A 17,576-nucleotide genomic window follows, 5' to 3' on the forward strand; every position below is an offset into this window, starting at 1 on the left:
AAACTCAATCAATTCTGAGTCTTTTGGGTTCCAGTCTTCCGCTCATATCAAGCCTTGTCCTTTGCTGCCTTATTAAAGGCCGGGAGGGAAACGCGTGAGGACGTATGGCAGCTAGAAAGCCCAAGCCCAGCTAGAGCCTGGGAACTAGTGAGGACGGCATCCTTCCTACATTTTTGGTAAGAAGTACACTCTCTGAGGGCATTATTTTTCTCTTAGCTCAGATTTTCAGGAAAGGCGTAAATCCTTCAGGTAGAGGAAAATCTTATTCTTCCCAGAGAGAGGGAGATTCTCTTGCCATTGTGTTCTGGCGTCCGGGTATAATTAACAAGGCAGAACCACCGCCGGACTGTTTCAGCTTCTAGATTAATCACCGTCCTTCCATAACCCTCCGCTTTCAAGTCTATTTTTAACCACCTCAAAAATCCCTGTTACCTACTCATGATTCCCCATGTTAGGTGGATAACTCGCTAAATTCCTTAGAGGGAGAGAATTTTGCATCCTAATTGTCCTGTTAGCCTCCCTATTGCTGGGCTGATGAAATGCAAAGAGAAATAATGCATTAATGTGCAGTTTCTCTCCCAATAGGATCCGCGTCATGTATAATTTATTTTCTGCAAGGGCTATAAATAGCTATGTAAAAATCTGTTGATTCCAGTGGGAGCAAGGCCTAAATTGTAAGCATCCCACTGACATCATGAACTTAATCCAATGTGAATGGAAGTGGCCAAGCTTTGTGTGGAGAATGCCATTAATATTTTAACACTCGTAAATTGATGTCATATCAATATGTATATTGTTGGAGATCTTTGCATGAACAAATGTGCTTTTGCTGGTCGAGAAAGATGAATTAAAATGGAGACGGTAGAGTATCTTAAATTCCTCCAGCACCTCCCCTCACACACCCCACCCAGTACATAGTGGTCCATCATTTTCTTTTAGACATTTCTTCCTCCTTCTCCTCCTCCTTCTCCACCCTTTTGGGGGTGGGGGTGGAGGACGGGGAGAAGGACTCTCCTATTAAGAATTAGATTTATAATTCAAATGATTTAACAGTCTGTGTTGTACCAGATAGTCAGCATATAGAAAATATTATGAAACCAATGTTTTGGGAAAACAAATGAAAATAGAACCGTTAAAAGCTAGATTTGTAAAATGCTGTCTAATTTTGGCAGCTCTCTTTCGTTCTGGGATTTTTTTTAATAAAAAATGGAAACTTTCTGGTCTGCCCTTTAAACAGCCTACATTTGTCAGGGAATGCCCGTGTTTCTGAGATGTCAGCGTGCAGGCGGGAGACGCGGATCGGAGGCAAGGCAGGAGCATTCAGACCCTTCCAGGCTTGCGTTAGCCGAAGGCAGCCTGAGAAGTGGAAGGGGTGTGTGGCTGTCTCAGAATTAAAAGAATGCAGCCGTGTTGTCAGAGCCCTTTTCTGTCTCCGGAAAAGGGAAGCAGACGATGACGGCTACCATTTTCCTTTTTCTGTTTATCTACTGGTTGAGTTTTGTCCGTTTTTACTCTTTGATAGAGCAGCAGCTGGGGGGTCGGGGGGAGGGGGTGTTGACAAAGTGGGGGGGCTGGGAGCCAGTTGTGATCCTAAGTGTTCACGCCCCAACTCAACACGGCCATTGTTCAACAGCATACCAAGCTAGTACATAAAGCTACGGTATCAGACTCCCCATACACGAGGCTCTGCTGCTAACACTTGACGCTCTCTTACATAGTCTCTAGGGCAACCCCATGACATAGGTGTCGCCCTTACTGATGCGGACACTGAGGCTTGAGTTTCTTGCCCAAGGGCGCAGAGCTGCAAATAGAAGAGGAACCAGAAGCCCAGCAGGTCTTACCTAAAGCCTCAGCACTTGCTGATGCTCTGCTCCCTGCTGTGGGGGTGAGGGGATCCCCATCCACTACTGTCATTTGTCCCTGCTCTCCCTTGGCCACGTCTTGCTATCAGGTGCAGAGGTAGTCTCCTCTTTGCTTCTCCCTCTTGTCCCTACACTTACCTACGTGCATCATTCGTTCATCCCCAACCGTCTTCAGAGTATTTATTAAGCACCTACTGTGTAATCAGAATAGGGATAGGGACAGCTCCAAAAGTGAACATGTATTGAGCCCTCAGTGTGTATGACGCACAACTCCAAGTAGAATTAAACTATCCGATGAGGACACTAAGCCAGCCAGAGGTGGGATAATTTCTGCAGGGTCACTCAGCAAGACGTTGGAGTCACAGCTCTGCCGTGTTGTCTTAGATGCTGTTAGGATGGACACTTCCTCAAGAAACAGCACAGGGTTGGGTGGGACAGGGGAGGCAGGCTGTCCTTTCTCAGACCTCAATACCATATTTATGAAGCATCTACTTCATGCCAAGCCCTGAGATGGGCATTTCCCCCAACATTACCGGTTGGGGGAAATTACAGCCTTGCCATCAAGCTTGGTAGGTAAGAATCATCCCCATGTTACCGAAGTAAACTGAGGACTTGTCAGGGAAAGGGCACAGCCCCGGGCCTCAAGTGCAGCGAGTGGTTTCAGGGGGTCTGAATCCAGGAACAGTGCTCTTTCCTGTGTCTCATGCTGCCCTCATTCCCTCAGCCCTGTCCCCTTTTCCCTGTCCCTGATATCATCAGGGATCATCAGGGATACCTGCTCTTCTCAACCCTGCTCTACTCTTCTTATCTCTCAGTGTCTCTCTGTCTCTCCCCTCCTTTCCTGCATCTGCCCCATCTGCCTTATCCTGCCTCTGCTCACCAGGGTTTTCTCAGAGGAGCAACTTCCCTTAGCCAGACGCCCACCACCATTTGACCCTGGGTGCGTTCAGCCTGCCAAGAAGCCGGGCACATTGAAGAACTTCTAGCCCTAGAAATCATTTACCTTAAACTTTCTTAGTGTTGTTTGTTTTTTGTTTTAATTCCTTCTTCACTGCTTCTCTAGCTCCCCCCACACTAACTCTCCTTGCATCCCAGGGCACCGCTCACCCGGTTCCTTGGTAAAATGGTACCTCCTTACCAAGAGAACACAGTGAGTCAGTGGTAGCTCAGGGGGCCTTTGGATGAGGAGTGTTGACTTAACGTTAAGCGTAGGAGTAGAACAGATGCTCGGATGGGACGGTCCCATGAGGCACAACAATCCCACAGAACTGTAATTATTCATGGAGCCGCGGGACGCTGTCCTATCACAGACATAGCTGTTGTTCACCCCTGAGTCCAACAACCAATAAACGTGCTTCAGTTAATTTCCCTGCTCTCCCGGCTTCATAAATCTCTGGGTCTGTATCAGAGGGCTTGGTTTGGTTCTCACAAGCACAGTGTGCCCTGCGGGGAGTTTACTTTTGCTTTTGAATCTGGAGTAGGGGGGCGTGGGAGTTTCATAGCTGCTGAAACAATCGCTTGGACAGGTAAGCTTGAGAAGCGCCCAGCAAGCAAACCAAGACAGGATTTTTGCTTCCAGGGCCATCCTAAGATGGCTAGAAATAACAGCATCTCCCAAACCAATGAGACCTCCACAGCGCTTCTCCCAGAGTTATTTTCATGATTGTTTCTGGAACGTTGTTCCATGGCATCTTTTCGCTGGTGTTTTTGAAAGCCAGATTTCACCAAATTTGTTTAAAATGTTGAGATCTGGTAACCAAGCCGTGAGCTAGTGGTCTCAAAGGAGCTGCATTCGAAGCTGTGCATTCATTATCCTGTCCAAGGCAGGACCCTTCTGGAATCGTCCAGAGTAAAACATGCTGTGATGTGTGTGTTGTTTCTCTCTGGTCCTCCCTCCTCCCCAGTCCTCTTCCAATCCAATGCTACAAAGGGTAGAAGGGTAATGGTGGACGATAATTCCCACAAGGGATCTCATGGAAACTTTTTTTTTTTTAAATACCCATTCCCAGATTTTGTTGTTCATCAGACTTTGCCCTACCAGTCGGTTTCAGTGGATACATTCAACTCCAAGAATGACGTGTATGTGGCCATTGCTCAGCCCAGCATGGAGAACTGCATGGTACTGGAATGGGACCACATTGAAATGAATTTCCGGAGCTATGACAACATTACAGGTGTGTTGTGACTTCGATCCGATGTCTTGACCTCGTTTCATTATGGTCTCAAGCTGGTGAGAGAAGCAGCATTCTGGCATCCCAGGGAGGGAAGGTGTAGCTCTCAGACTTGGTTTGAGTTGGGAATCACGTTCCAACCCACCCTCTTCTCTCTGATTCCTTCCCAACTTGGTCAGTTATTGGTGAAAACAGAAACTGGGGGTGGTGATCTTATTTATCCTTTGTGATCCTTTGAAGAGGGAGAGAGGATAGGTTGATATAGTGGGGGGCATTTTCCAGTAGTGGTGAGAAGTCACCCGAGAATGCCTTAATCCTGAGCACTGCAGGCAGCCTAAGACTGCAATAGCATTTTAGTAGTTAAATGATACCTTAGACTTTTGCTATGCTGATAGTTAACTAAAATGCTAACATGTGCTCATGCGCCCGTACTCATGCACACACGTGAATGCACAGACACACATCCATCCATGCACACACAGACACACATCCATGCTCACACACAGACACACATCCATGCACACACACAGACACAAATCCATGCACACACACAGATACACATCCATGAATGCACACACACACAGACACACATCCATGCACACACACAGACACACATCCATGCACATACACAGATACACATCCATGAATGCACACATACACAGACACACGTCCATGCGTGCACACACACAGAGAGACACATCTATGCACATACACAGACACACATCCATGCACATACACAGATACACATCCATGAATGCACACATACACAGACATACATCCATGCACACACACACAGAGACACATGCATGCAAGCACACACAGGCACACATCCATCCATGTACACACACAGAGAGGCACATCTATGCACATACAAACAGACACACATTCATGCACTCACACACAGACACACAACCATCCATGCACACATGCAGAGGCACACATCCATGCATGTATGCACACAGAGACACACATCCATGCATGCACACACAGGCACACATTCATGCGAGCACACACAGGCACACATTCATGCGAGCACACACAGGCACACATTCATGCGAGCATACACAGGGACACTCTATGTCTTGTTTTGACTACCCTCTTGCCAGGTCCTGGTGATCACTGTTTCCTTTAAATAAATACAAAAAAAATAAGAAAAAATGGCTCTCTAAATTCATGCCTTTGGGTTAAGACCTAGTTAATGCTTCTCAACACTGTCAGGAACCCAGTGTCTCAACGCTACTAAAAATGGGCTGTCTAATTGTTTTTTATTTTTCTAATTTTTTTTTTACTTGCTTTTTAAATAAGTGGGTAAAGTCAATAATCTTTTAAAGATTTCTCATTTATCAAGTGCGATCTGATAGTAATATTGATCTCAGAGACAGCGCCATGGTAGCCTAACTTGACTCCATGAGAGTATTTCCCACGGTGGGTCCCGATTTGGAGTTAGAACAGTACTTTGCTGTTGCAGTTAAAAGCATGTCAAGTCAACATTCTGGATCGGGAAGCTCCTAGGAAGCTCGCAGGCACAACGTTTCACAACAGGGGTGGGGGGAGGCAGGGAGAGTGTGGTTTGGGCACTCCCAGAGCAAAGATGCTCATGGAGCCTGATCTCAGCAGTACAGGGAGCTCTGTGAAGTCGACAGACACCCCGGAAGCCCTGAAGATGCCCTGTCAGATGTCCCTCGGCTGTGTGGCCCCTGGCCTCCTAGTGCTGAGCTCACACCCCCGCAAGCAGCCCTGCTCCCATCAAGCACACATGCCGTATAAAGCACCTCAGGTGAACCTGGCGAGGAAGCCCAGGCCTTTGGACCCTAAACCTGGTCCATATTAAAGGGGCCAAGGAAGGGAAGACCCACTATCCACATACTTTTTGCTTCCCTCTTTTTCCAGACCTGGGAGATGGGCTAGCCCCTCGGCCTCCCCTCCTCCTACCCCATGCTGGGTGGTGGGACCAGAGGGAAGCTTTGCTTTGTGCCAGGCAGGGGAGGAGGGTCCACACCAGGGCCGGTTGCCAAGGCCAGTGAGGTCCTGGATGCTGGTTTATCTCGTGGGAAATTCCCAGCCCCTGGAGATCTCAGCATGGGGTGCCTGCCTGCAGGTAGAGGACAGAAGCTCTGTGCAAGGGAAATGGGACAGAGAGATGATGAAGAGCTCGGGTTATGGAAACTGATGAACATGGAATGTACTCTGGACTCTGCCAGGCACTGAGATATAATATGGACTGGTGGCCCCTGGGGCTCAGTTTCCTCATCTGCAGAATGGACAGTGCATGTACTTTATATGGCTGCTGTGAGGAGTCAGGGAGTGCCAGGCACCGAGTGAGCAGTTCTTAATGAATGCTGGCTTCCTTCTCCCACCTTTACAGATGGAGCGATCAAGGCCAAGGCGTGCTAAATCACTTCAGAGACAGAGCCCAGGGCCTGTCGCTGCTGCATGGCACCCCTTTCCTCTCTCAGGTTGACCTCGGTAGGAAGGGATGGCACTGTCTGTCCTCCACTTGCCCTTCTGACTGACTGCAGCTGATCGCATTCCATGTTCATCAAGCTCTTCGTTTGTTCATTCATTCATTCATTCACAAGGGTTTCTTGAGCCCTTACTCAGTGCTAGGCACAATCTTGGTGCTGGGGCCATTGCTGTGCCCAAGCCAGATGAAACCTCCACCCTCAATGGGCTCACATTATAATGGGAGTGAGAGACAACAAAAGAAGATAATTATAATACAGCTAACAGACCAGATAGAAACACACTAAGAAGGGAAAGGAAGGGGGGGATGGGAGTTTTGAAGAGTCGGCCATGGTTGACATTTTAGACTGTGTCTGGTAAAGTACTCATGAAGAAAGTTGTTTGGAGAAGCTGAGTGGGACATGAGGGGTTGATCCATGGTGACAGTTTGGGGAGGAAACGTTCCAGACAGAGGCAACAGCAAGTGTAAAGGTCCTGTGGCAGAAAGCTATCTTTCCTGGCTGGCTCCTCCAGGGGGCCATTTTGGTCTGAACAAAATGCTCCAGAGGGAAAGCTGCAAGGAACAAAATCAGAGAGGTAGGAAGGGCTGAGCACAGGGGCCTTGCAGGTCCTGGGAAGGATATGGGTTTTTAATCTGAGTGCTCTATGGAACAATAGCAGGCTATGTCTCAAGGTCAGCAGGATTGCCCAGGATGAGGCAGGGGCCTGGCACAGGTGCTAGGCTGTGAGCAGCCTGGGTTGGGGACAGGGGACAAAGGCTGAAGCAGAGCGACTAGCTGAGAAGCTCATAGGGGTTCCGAGCAAGCGGTGATGGCAAGGGCCCTGGGAAGGCTACCGCCATGGTGTGTAGGAAGCCTGCAGTGAGGGAGCACTGGGTGTGGCCAGGGCCAGAACCAAGGCTGGGCCTTGCTAGCTTCTAGTGACTCGTTCTCAATCTTGAGTCGTGGGAAGCTTCCCATGACGCCCATCTAGATCCTCTTCACAACCAAACCTGAGAAAAAGTTATAATAGCTCCAAAAACATCAGGCTGGTTTTTGATAGAACTGGCTCCAGCTCCTTCTAGCTGGTGACCTTGGCCAAGTTAGTTACTTTCCACGAGCCCCCTTCATCTGTAAAATGGGAGTATCGTGAAATCTCATTTCATCTGTAAAATGGGATCGTCATCCTTTCAGATCCATGAGAGTTTAATGGGGATCATGTGTATAAGGCTTTGCATAGGACCAGGCATATAATAAATCTGCAACAAATGTCAGTTTTATTACCTGGGGATAAATAAAGGAGCAGCCCTCTTTCTCCCCTCTCCCAGTCCCTAAATCTTTCACTTCAGGTAAACCTCTCCACAACTCTCATCAGCACAGGAAAGGAGGGGCCAGCACGGAAAGCACACTATCCCCCTACCCCCTGCCCCCAGCACGGGAGCAAGGGAAGAGGGTTCATAGAAGCCGCAAGGATCCCTCTGCACAGAAGGGAGTGTAGCTGGCTGGGATTGAGCCCCACGTGAAGGAGAGCCCAGGCAACCCATGCCCAGCAGGACTAGGGCTCTGAGCCATGAGAGGGGCACATATATGCATCTTCCTTTGCCTTTTGGAGGAGCCAGGAGTGTGGTGCCGAAGGGACAGCTCCAGCCACGCCTCTGCTTCTGGGCTTTTGTGAGGAGAGGGAAAGCCCTGATCAGGGTCACCCTGAGGGTTTGAATTTCCCATCTCCTTTCTTTCCTTTTCTCAGCTTTCCTGTTTTGGGTTTTATTTTGTTTGCCTTTGATTTCTCCACGCCAGGTGTTCCAGCCTATAATCTCTCTTCCTGCATTAAAACACACACACACACACACACACACACACGCACGTGTGTGGTGATCTCTGTTGCTACTGACAGTTCTATAGACTAAAAGTGTTTAGCTGGATGGAGGTGTTCTGGCACATCTCTGTCTTACACAGCCCCTCCTCTGAGACAGGCAGGCAGGCAGGCCTGTAGGACACCCCTGGGTGGCAGGGGCCTCCCTAGCTAGGGGCCCGGAATATGCACTGGCACTTAGCATTGGCAGGGAGGGAAGCAGTGCGGCTTCCAAAGAGCAGTTTGGTAGTTTAAATCCAGAAGCCTTTGAAGTGTGCACCACGTTTACCCCGGCAACGCCTACATTTAAGAACACTGCCAGATGGTTTTCAAAAAAGATTTCTCTACAAGGAAACATGTTACGCAAAATAATGAAAAGCTAGAAATAACCGCAATGTCCAACAATAGGGGATTTGTTAAAAATAGGATACACCCATACAACGAAATGTCTGATAGTATTTAAAAATCAAGTTGTAGAAGGTGCAGTAAACGGGGGCGGGGGATGTTTACAAGGTAATGGTCACACGAAAAGAAAAGTAGGTCGTAAAAAGCTCATGTATCCTAGAAGCCCAGCTTTATTTATTTATTTATTTATTTATTTACTTTTAAAGATTTTATTTCATTATTTCAGAGAGAGCATGAGTTGGGGGTGGGGTGAGAGGTTAGAGGGAGAGGGACGAGCAGTGCAGGGAGCCCCATGCGGGGTTCAATCGCAGGACCCCAGGACCATGACCTGAGCCGAAGGCAGGTCAACTTAACCGACTGAGCCAGCCAAGTGCCCCCTCCTCCACACTTATTTTTAAAAAGCACATTTGAGTGTGTGTGTAGAATAACGATTAAGGAAATGTATCAAGACATTAAGTGTTATTTCAGATTTGCGGTACAAGTCATTTTGATTTTCCTCTTGTTCTTTTTGGCATGTTGGCAGTTGAGTGTAGACTGGAGCCAGACTACTCAGATTTAGATCCCAGCCTCCACCACATACTAGCTGTGTGGCTTTGTAAAAGTTCCTTCACTTCTCTGTGCCTCAGTTTTACTCTTTATAAAATGCGGATGATGGTGGTGATGGTGGAGATGGTACTGATCTCATCGGGTTTTGTAAGGATTAAACGAGTGAATACATGTAAAACGCTGAGTATAGTGCTGGTCATAGTCATAGGACACACTAGAAATGTGATCTGCTATTTTTAAAATTTGCTTTGGGAAACATTGAAAACTTTTTATACTCAGAAAAAAGGAATAGTTAGTTTTAAACAAAAGAAAGGAACCAAGTTCTTGCAAGAGGCCAAAATAGTGAAAGAGAAAAGGAAGTATCACTCTAAAAACTATCCACTGGGGTGCCTGGGTGGCTCAGTGGGTTAAAGCCTCTGCTTTTGGCTCAGGTCATGATCCCAGGGTCCTGGTCATGATCCCAGGGTCCTGGGATCGAGCCCCGCATCGGGCTCTCTGCTCAGCAGGGAGCTTGCTTCCTCTTCTCTCTCTGCCTGCCTCTCTGCCTACTTGTGATCTCAGTCTGTCAAATGAATAAATAAAATCTTTAAAAAAAAACAAAAACAAAAACAAAAACTACCCACTGGCTGCCCCCAAAATTAAAACTGAAGGACAGGAATTGAATAATTATCCTTGTAATTTACAGACCAACTTCACTTTGGACCAAATCGCCTAGAAAACCAGGGGAAGAAAGAACTTTTAATCCAATGACCTACATGGAGGGTCAATACTTTTTGTGTTGTAGGTGATTCTACTTCTTGCTGGTGGGCTGAGGAGTTTGGGGGACAGCCTGGGGGTCTGGGTGTGGTTTGGGGGAAGACAGTAGGAGGTGGTCCCTTGTCCAGCAGAGTTTCGGTTCCGGGCTGCCTGAGTTGGATCATTCTGGTCATCGATCATTCTACAGGTATTTACACTGTGGCTGCTGTGGAAGATTTTAAAGGGGCGAGGTCTTTTCATTATGAAGACAATTGTTTCAATTCTCCAGTAATGATAACTACTAATTGTTGACTACTTCCTGTTTTGGGGTGCTCTGTTCTAAAAACACTGTGAATTTTCTCAGTTAGTCTTTACCAACCCTGGGAGGTCAGTGCCAGTAGCATCCTCATTTTATAGATGGGGAGCCTGAGCACAGACAGTTAACCGGCTCAGGCTCAGAAAGCTTATAAGGTACAGGCTGCATTTCAACCCCTGGGCCACCTGGTCTAGAGTTACACGGCTTAACTCTCCTCTGTTCAACTTCCGCCTCGTTTAGCTTCTTTTGGCTCTGGAAACCAGAAGGGGCCGAATGTCTTCACGAGCCCCTCATTACATTCTTTTCCTCCTGTCTCTGAGACCTGACTCCTACCTTTTTATCCTCCCTTACCCCCAGCATCCCAAACAGAAGCCCATTGGTTTCATTCCACTGTCTGGACTTGGGAAACAACTTTTTTGAATAGGCTGTAGACAGTTCCTTTGGTGTTGGTGCCTTTCCTGGATTGTGCTCCTGCCTCTAAAGATACCAGAGGCTAGGAGACCAGCATGTAATGGAGATACATTTTTTTTAAAGTTTTTAAATATGTTTTAATTGTGGGAAGATATGCAGAACATGAAACTTACAATCTTAACCATTTTTAAGTTCAGTAGCATTAAGTGCATTCACAGTGTTGTGCAAACAATCTCTGGAGCTCTTCATCTTGAAAAACTAAAACTCTGTATCCATTAAATACTACCTCTCCATTCTCCCCCAGCCCCTCATCCCCATTATTCTGTTTTCTGTCTTGATGAATCTACTTTAGGGACCTCATATAAGTGGAGTCATGTATTATTTATCTTTTTGTGACCTTATTTCACTTAGGATAATGCCCTCAATATTCATCCATGTTGTCATGTGTCCTCTCTGAGTATTTCCTTCCTTTTTAGGGCTGAGGAATGTTCCATTGTGTCTACACCACATTTTGGTTATCCATCCATCAGTAGAAACGGATCACTTCTACCTCTTGGCTATTGTGAATAGTGCTGCTATGAACATGTGTGTGCAAATTCTCTTAGATACCCTCTTTTGGTACTTTTGGGTACTTCCAGTACTTTTGGGAAGTGGAATTGCTTGATGATATGGTATTTCTATGTTCAATTTGTCCAGAAGCCGCCATGCTGTTCCCCACATCGGCTGCCCCATTTCTCACATTCCTTTCATCTGTCCCTGTTTTCCAGTTCACTGGGGTTCCGGTTTTGCTACAGAGGGGCATTTCCACCTGTGGTGCCCTAATCCCTTCTCGTTTCTCTTGGGGCGTAGGTCAGTCCATTGTGGGTTGTAAGGCCATCCTCATCGACGACCAGGTTTTCGTGGTGGTGGCCCAGCTTTTCGGCGGCTCTCACATCTACAAATACGACGAGAGCTGGACCAAATTCGTCAAATTCCAGGACATCGAAGTCTCTCGCATTTCCAAGCCCAACGACATCGAGCTGTTTCAGATCGAGGACGAGACGTTCTTCATCATCGCAGACAGCTCCAAAGCTGGTCTGTCCACGGTATATAAATGGAACAGCAAAGGGTTCTACTCCTACCAGTCTCTGCATGAGTGGTTCAGGGACACGGATGCGGAGTTTGTTGACATAGACGGGAAGTCACATCTGATTCTGTCCAGCCGCTCCCAGGTCCCCATCATCCTCCAGTGGAATAAAAGCTCTAAGAAGTTTGTCCCCCACAGTGATATTCCCAACATGGAGGACGTACTGGCCGTGAAAAGCTTTAGGATGCAGAACGCCCTCTACCTCTCCCTCACCCGCTTCATCGGGGACTCCAGGGTCATGAGGTGGAACAATAAGCAATTTGTGGAGATTCAGGCTCTTCCGTCCCGGGGGGCCATGACCCTGCAGCCCTTTTCTTTTAAAGATAACCACTACCTGGCCCTGGGGAGTGACTACACATTCTCCCAGATCTACCAGTGGGATAAAGAAAAGCAGCTATTCAAAAAATTCAAGGAGATTTACGTTCAGGCACCTCGTTCCTTCACAGCTGTCTCCACTGACAGGAGAGATTTCTTTTTTGCATCCAGTTTCAAAGGGAAAACAAAGATTTTTGAACATATAGTCGTTGACTTAAGTTTGTGAGGGGGTGATTGGTGAATTTAAAGACACGTAGAGCTAGCTTTCACAAGAGAGGACCAAGACGCAGATACAAAGCCAAGTTCAGGGCTCTGCAGTTAAAAATGCACTGGGGAACTAGTTAGAAGTTTTCAACATTTTAGAACTCCCATTTTGGTCAGGGATTGCATTTATTGGCTAACTGCATGACATGTCCATTCTCCCATTTAAAAAGACATCTTGAAGCCTGTTATCTCTGAGAAAAGAGAACAGCATTAACTCTTACCATCTAGGAAAGTCATGTGCTTTTTTCTTTTTTTTAAGTGAGGAAGGAGGAAATCGGATAAGATGAGACAGTTCTTATAATGGAAATAATAAACAAACAAACAAACAAACAAAAAGACCAAACAAACGATGGGCCCTTCTCATTCCATTTTAGCAATCTTTTTTGGTAAGAACTCTTAAAGCCAAAGAAAGCTAAAAAGATTTGCTGATGATTCGTTTAAAAATCTGATAACACTCAGCAATGCTATATTTGAGTCCTTTCAGTTTCCTGAATCCCCCTTCCCAGCAGAACTTTGGCTATTCCATTGGCTCCTATGGAGAGATACTCGTCATGGGAATGTTAACAAAATAATGCTGGACATTGCTTCCTTTGCCGCAAAGAAAATACTCTGCTGACACGCGTCCAGGCCCCGCACAGGTTGTAGGCCCATGAGTGAGACAAACGCATTTTCCCCTCTGACTTGTGGTTCAGAGCCGACCCTGTGGCAGCCGGAACAATATTGCTTGTTAGATGCCCTCCATGGCTCGGCTGCTTCCCTGAACCCACTCTTTGAGTGTGTGGGTAGTCAGCAGACAGGCCAAAGACTGAACGGTGCTTTTCATCCCATCCTTTAAAGTAATAGAACAGGTCTTTCCATCCGATGAGCATTTGGTAGGATTTCGGAAGTAAGATTTTGTGGGATCAAAGAGGACTTTACACAAGTCTCGCTGTACTTTGATACCTAGAGGTGGCCCTTTGATTTGTGCATGGCCGTGCCCTCTGGGCAGCTTCCTATTTCAAGTCATTGAGTACGAGCCTACCTTCCTGCCAACCTGCCTTCCTCCCTACTCCCACGTCAGTCCTGCTTTGTGGATATGCCGTTGCTGCCGCCGCCAATGAGGGGCTGAGGCACCAGATGGCAGAACCTGGGGTGCCCTTGATGCTAGTGCCCCTTCCTTTCCCAGTAGTTTAGCAAAGGAAAGCCCCCTGGAGGGCTCACACCGTGATGTGGGACCATGTACTGGCAGGGGGCTTATCCTGAATAGGCTGGTGGGGGGTGGGCCAGGCTCAGACCGATCATCAGGGACTCACTTTGGATCTTGACCCTTGCATCCCACAGATCAGGTCTGTGCTTGGGGGACTGGAGGGTCTATTTCAAACTGGGCTTCTCTGGTGTGGATTATCAGGGAGCCCGTGGGGTCCCGTTTTGCAGAAGCTTCCCAGTGGATGTTCTGCCTGTTTAATAGGTTCTCCTGAAGTGGATTTTAGGAGTGGCTCTCAAAGAGCCACCCAACAGCCTCTCTGGGAGCCCCCAAACCAGCACAATCATGTGGTACTGGCGCATTATTTTTTAATGATCATTTGCGGAGTCATGAGTAGGTAGAGGTTTTGCCACACGTTTGGGTGCGGTGTTGTTTCTGCTTTAAGCGATGCAGGTCAAGGCAACCAATAGCATGGATGTTGCAACAGCACTCCTAGGTACATCCCGGGCTGAGGGCTTCCAGCCTAACACACCAGGGAGTTTGGTGAACTCAGTCACCCACACGTAGTACAGCATTGCTGCTTGAAGCTTTCCTGCTAGGCACCAACCAAATAGGAGAAGTGGTTTGTTTTCATTTCTGAAGCACAAAATCACCCTTCCATGTTCTTTTGCCTTTTTGGTTCATTTGAATTGACTACAAATGCCCAGATCCCCGCATCAGCAGCAGAATGTGGGACAGTTCTGCTCTTCCTCTATTAGGATGGGCAAGCAATTCTCTCTGGCACATGGAACCCCTCAGACAAGCCTGGGTGGAAAGACGGGCCCTTGGCAAAACAAGGTAGGGGACATTTCGATAGTCTTAGCATTCGTGCCAGTTTGAAATGATGTTCCCAAGCCAGCCGCTTGTTGGGAAGGCAACCGGGGCATCTTTTCACAGGGCTGCCTCTAGGGAACGGGGCACCGGCCCCCCCAGCTTCCCCTTTGAGGGAGAAGTGCCTGTAGAAACCATCTGCATTCACCATGCTGGTAACCATTGCCTAGAATCTAGAAAACCAGGAAACCCGGGGTACGGAGCCGGGGACAGGGGTGCTTTCCAGGTCTAGGGGAGACATTGGCCGGTGGAAGAAAGATCTAAGGAACTACAGGCGAGGCGAAGGCAAGAGGGTGCGTAGTCCACATGGCTGCAGTCAGGCTCTCTTTTTCTTCTTAAGAAATTAGACAAGAGCAGAGTCTGCAGCCTACAAGAGTCTCGGCTCTGAGGGAGGAGATATTTGTTCTGGCCGACTTGCTAAAGGAGCAGAGATGTTCTTGGCGCGAGGTTGTGGAAGCTTTGCTTCATTAATCTCGCTGCTCCATCCTAAGAATCCCTCTAGTTTTGAACAATTTCTGCAAGAAGCTTTTTCCCAATAATAATGTAAGACCAAAAAAAAAAAAAAAAAGACAACAGTAACAAAAACCCAAAAGCTGAGAGATGAGAGACACATGGGACCATCCACTGTGGAGAGAGTTCTGGGAAGGGCTGTTCTTGTCCATTCCTTCCCATCACCCATGGGTTGCCTTCTTGTGAGCTTGTTTCTTCTTTGCAATCTCTGTAGTGAGGCTAGGTCGCTCCACGTAGCCAAGTGGCCACGCCACACAGCCTTAAAGCGTGGGATCTGGAACAGATCTCTCACAAAGACTAAAACAAGCCTTAGATGTGAATGGCACGGTGTTCTCGGGCAACGGAGAGTAAGCCCACCCTGCATCTCAGCAGAGCTTTACGATTTTTTTCAGTGTGCATTTGTGTCCATCTCATTTGTCCATAAGTAGTTCTTCAGTTTATTGGTGAGCGGGTATTCTAATTTCAGAGAACATGAAACCAGTCCGAAGATCAAAGTCGATTGCCTGCTCAAGATCATCTGGTAGTGAATGGCAAAGGCAGAGTTTACTTTGTGACTCTGACATGCCTTCCGAATAAAGACTTTTTTTTAAAATCATGATTCAAAATGTAGCAACACCTTGAGATAAAATAAAAAATACAACAACATATGCATAGCCAGGAGGAAAATAGAGCTGAATAGACACCATCTTATGAACTAGTCCCTCTTCCAATTGAACGCTATGGGACCCCTATTGCACATGAGGCCCCACTCTTGAAAGTCTTCCAGAAGTTTCAGATCATTTTCTGTTCTAAAGAGGATTGCTAACTGGCACGGTTGCTTCTCCACACACACCGACCCCTCCAATAGCGATGGGGCAATGTTGAGGTCGAGACACATCTGGTTCTTGTCACAATGTCCACAAGATAAACAAGAGAGTTCTGTGAGGGAACAACTACAAAGTCGAAGGCACGAGTGGTGATGAATTACTCCAGGTCATAATCAGCCTTTGGGGAGCACGCTGGAAATGCAAGTGTTGCATTTTTCTTCCCCAATGGAGTGAGAGGCTGTGTATTTTTAGGAAAGAAGTCAGCGTGGGATGCTGGAGGTTTGGCTGCCAGGAACACTCAGGATGGAAATTTCTCGGACCGGGGGTCTAATGAAAGAGAGATGAAGGTCTGCTGGAGGGGAGTCTATTTGCATGCCACCTAAAGGAAATCCTTTAGCCAGGCTTCTGGATTCTTCTGCAGATATCAGCCCCTCCCTCCGCTCCACAGTTTTGGAAGAGTTCTTTAATTAGGCAGTGGCCAAAGATTCTTTTGAGCAGGGCTCCGGAGTAGAATGCAGTCATATAGCTGTTGGTGCTGTAAGGTGGTCCAGACTTAGGACAGTCTAAAGGGAATGGGCAGAAAAGCCAGGCTGATGGCCATGGAGGGAACTCTTTTGGAAAAGGAGAAATAAGCTGGAAAGAAAAAGGTCATCATGACTTCCTTTGTGTCAGCCAGGCAAGTAGAGGTTGGAACCAGGAGGCAAATTAACAGCCAATTAATAGCAAAGATCGCCCATTGTAATGCTAATTAAAATAAGAATTGTGTTGTAAAGCTAACTGAGATCTAAATCTAGACAGGCACTCTTACCCTTAACGTTATTCCATTACTTGTATCAGAATCTACCTTTTTTTCTAGTAGACTATGCATTCCCTATCAATCCCTTCGACTATCAGGAATGTATAAGAACTGTGATAAAATAAGCCAATATGCCATTTGGTACCATTTTTATGTATCTTAGATGCATAACTTAGGTAAAATAAGAATAGTTTCTATGTATATGAAAGCAAATTTTGCAGTATGCAAGCTACAATGGATGCATTTTAAGGCTGAATATATATTTAGATCTCTTTTGGTAAATACAGTTAACAAAAAACATGCCTCTTAATTCGATATATCCTGTAAGTCTATGAATAAAAAGTAGCTCATGCCTAATGTGGCTTTGATCTCTGGTCTGCTTGAATACGGATATGCCCACTCGAGTCACGGAGTTGAGGGCTCACAGGCTATTGTGGAAGGGCAGAGTATGCCCACTTATTTTTGTGGCTTACTCCTGGTTTAAATGGAAAATGAGCCCCGTAGGGGACTTTTGCTTCTACTTGCAAATCAAAAAGTGGCTAAAAAGTCACTGAGGGACTTTACAGCTATACCTCTACCTGATCTGCAGAATCATAATCTTGACAAACTGACAAAAAAAAGTCTAGGGATCTTGGGGCATCCTCTGATTCTGCGTGGTGGGAAGATGAGGTTACAAGATCCCATCGATTGGGCTGAACCATGAACAAACCGAGGGCAAGACTTTTGTCTTACTCTCTGCATGTCTCGGCTTGTGTCTCTATCTATGTCTTTAGACCCATCTGGTTTCATTGGATAGAGGAGAGGTCAAAAACTCAAACCACATTTGACTGTGTACTTAACTGTGTGTCAATTACTTTAATATGCTGTGGAGATTTTGAAAAAGTCCAAGAACAGAGGGGTGCCTGGGTGGCTGAGTCAGCTAAGCTTCTGCCTTCAACTCATGTCATGATCCCAGGCTCCTGGGATA

General features: G+C 46.8%; 1 protein-coding gene across 2 annotated transcripts in view; it reads left to right on the forward strand.

The window, feature by feature from the left end:
• LGI2 (leucine rich repeat LGI family member 2) overlaps window positions 1–16,970 on the forward strand; it is a 31,492-nt gene extending 14,522 nt beyond the window's left edge. For both annotated transcript variants that reach the window (XM_044225862.1, XM_044225863.1), the window contains 2 exons: window positions 3,872–4,036; window positions 11,589–16,970. In XM_044225862.1, coding sequence (XP_044081797.1) covers window positions 3,872–4,036; window positions 11,589–12,406 — 983 coding nt within the window. In that variant the 3' untranslated portion in view covers window positions 12,407–16,970. The remainder of the gene's footprint in view (window positions 1–3,871; window positions 4,037–11,588) is intronic.
• The last annotated feature ends 606 nt before the right edge of the window (window positions 16,971–17,576 follow it).

The sequence above is a fragment of the Neovison vison genome, chromosome 11 (genome assembly GCF_020171115.1).
Source record: "Neovison vison isolate M4711 chromosome 11, ASM_NN_V1, whole genome shotgun sequence".
Classification (NCBI taxonomy): Eukaryota; Metazoa; Chordata; class Mammalia; order Carnivora; family Mustelidae; genus Neogale; species Neogale vison.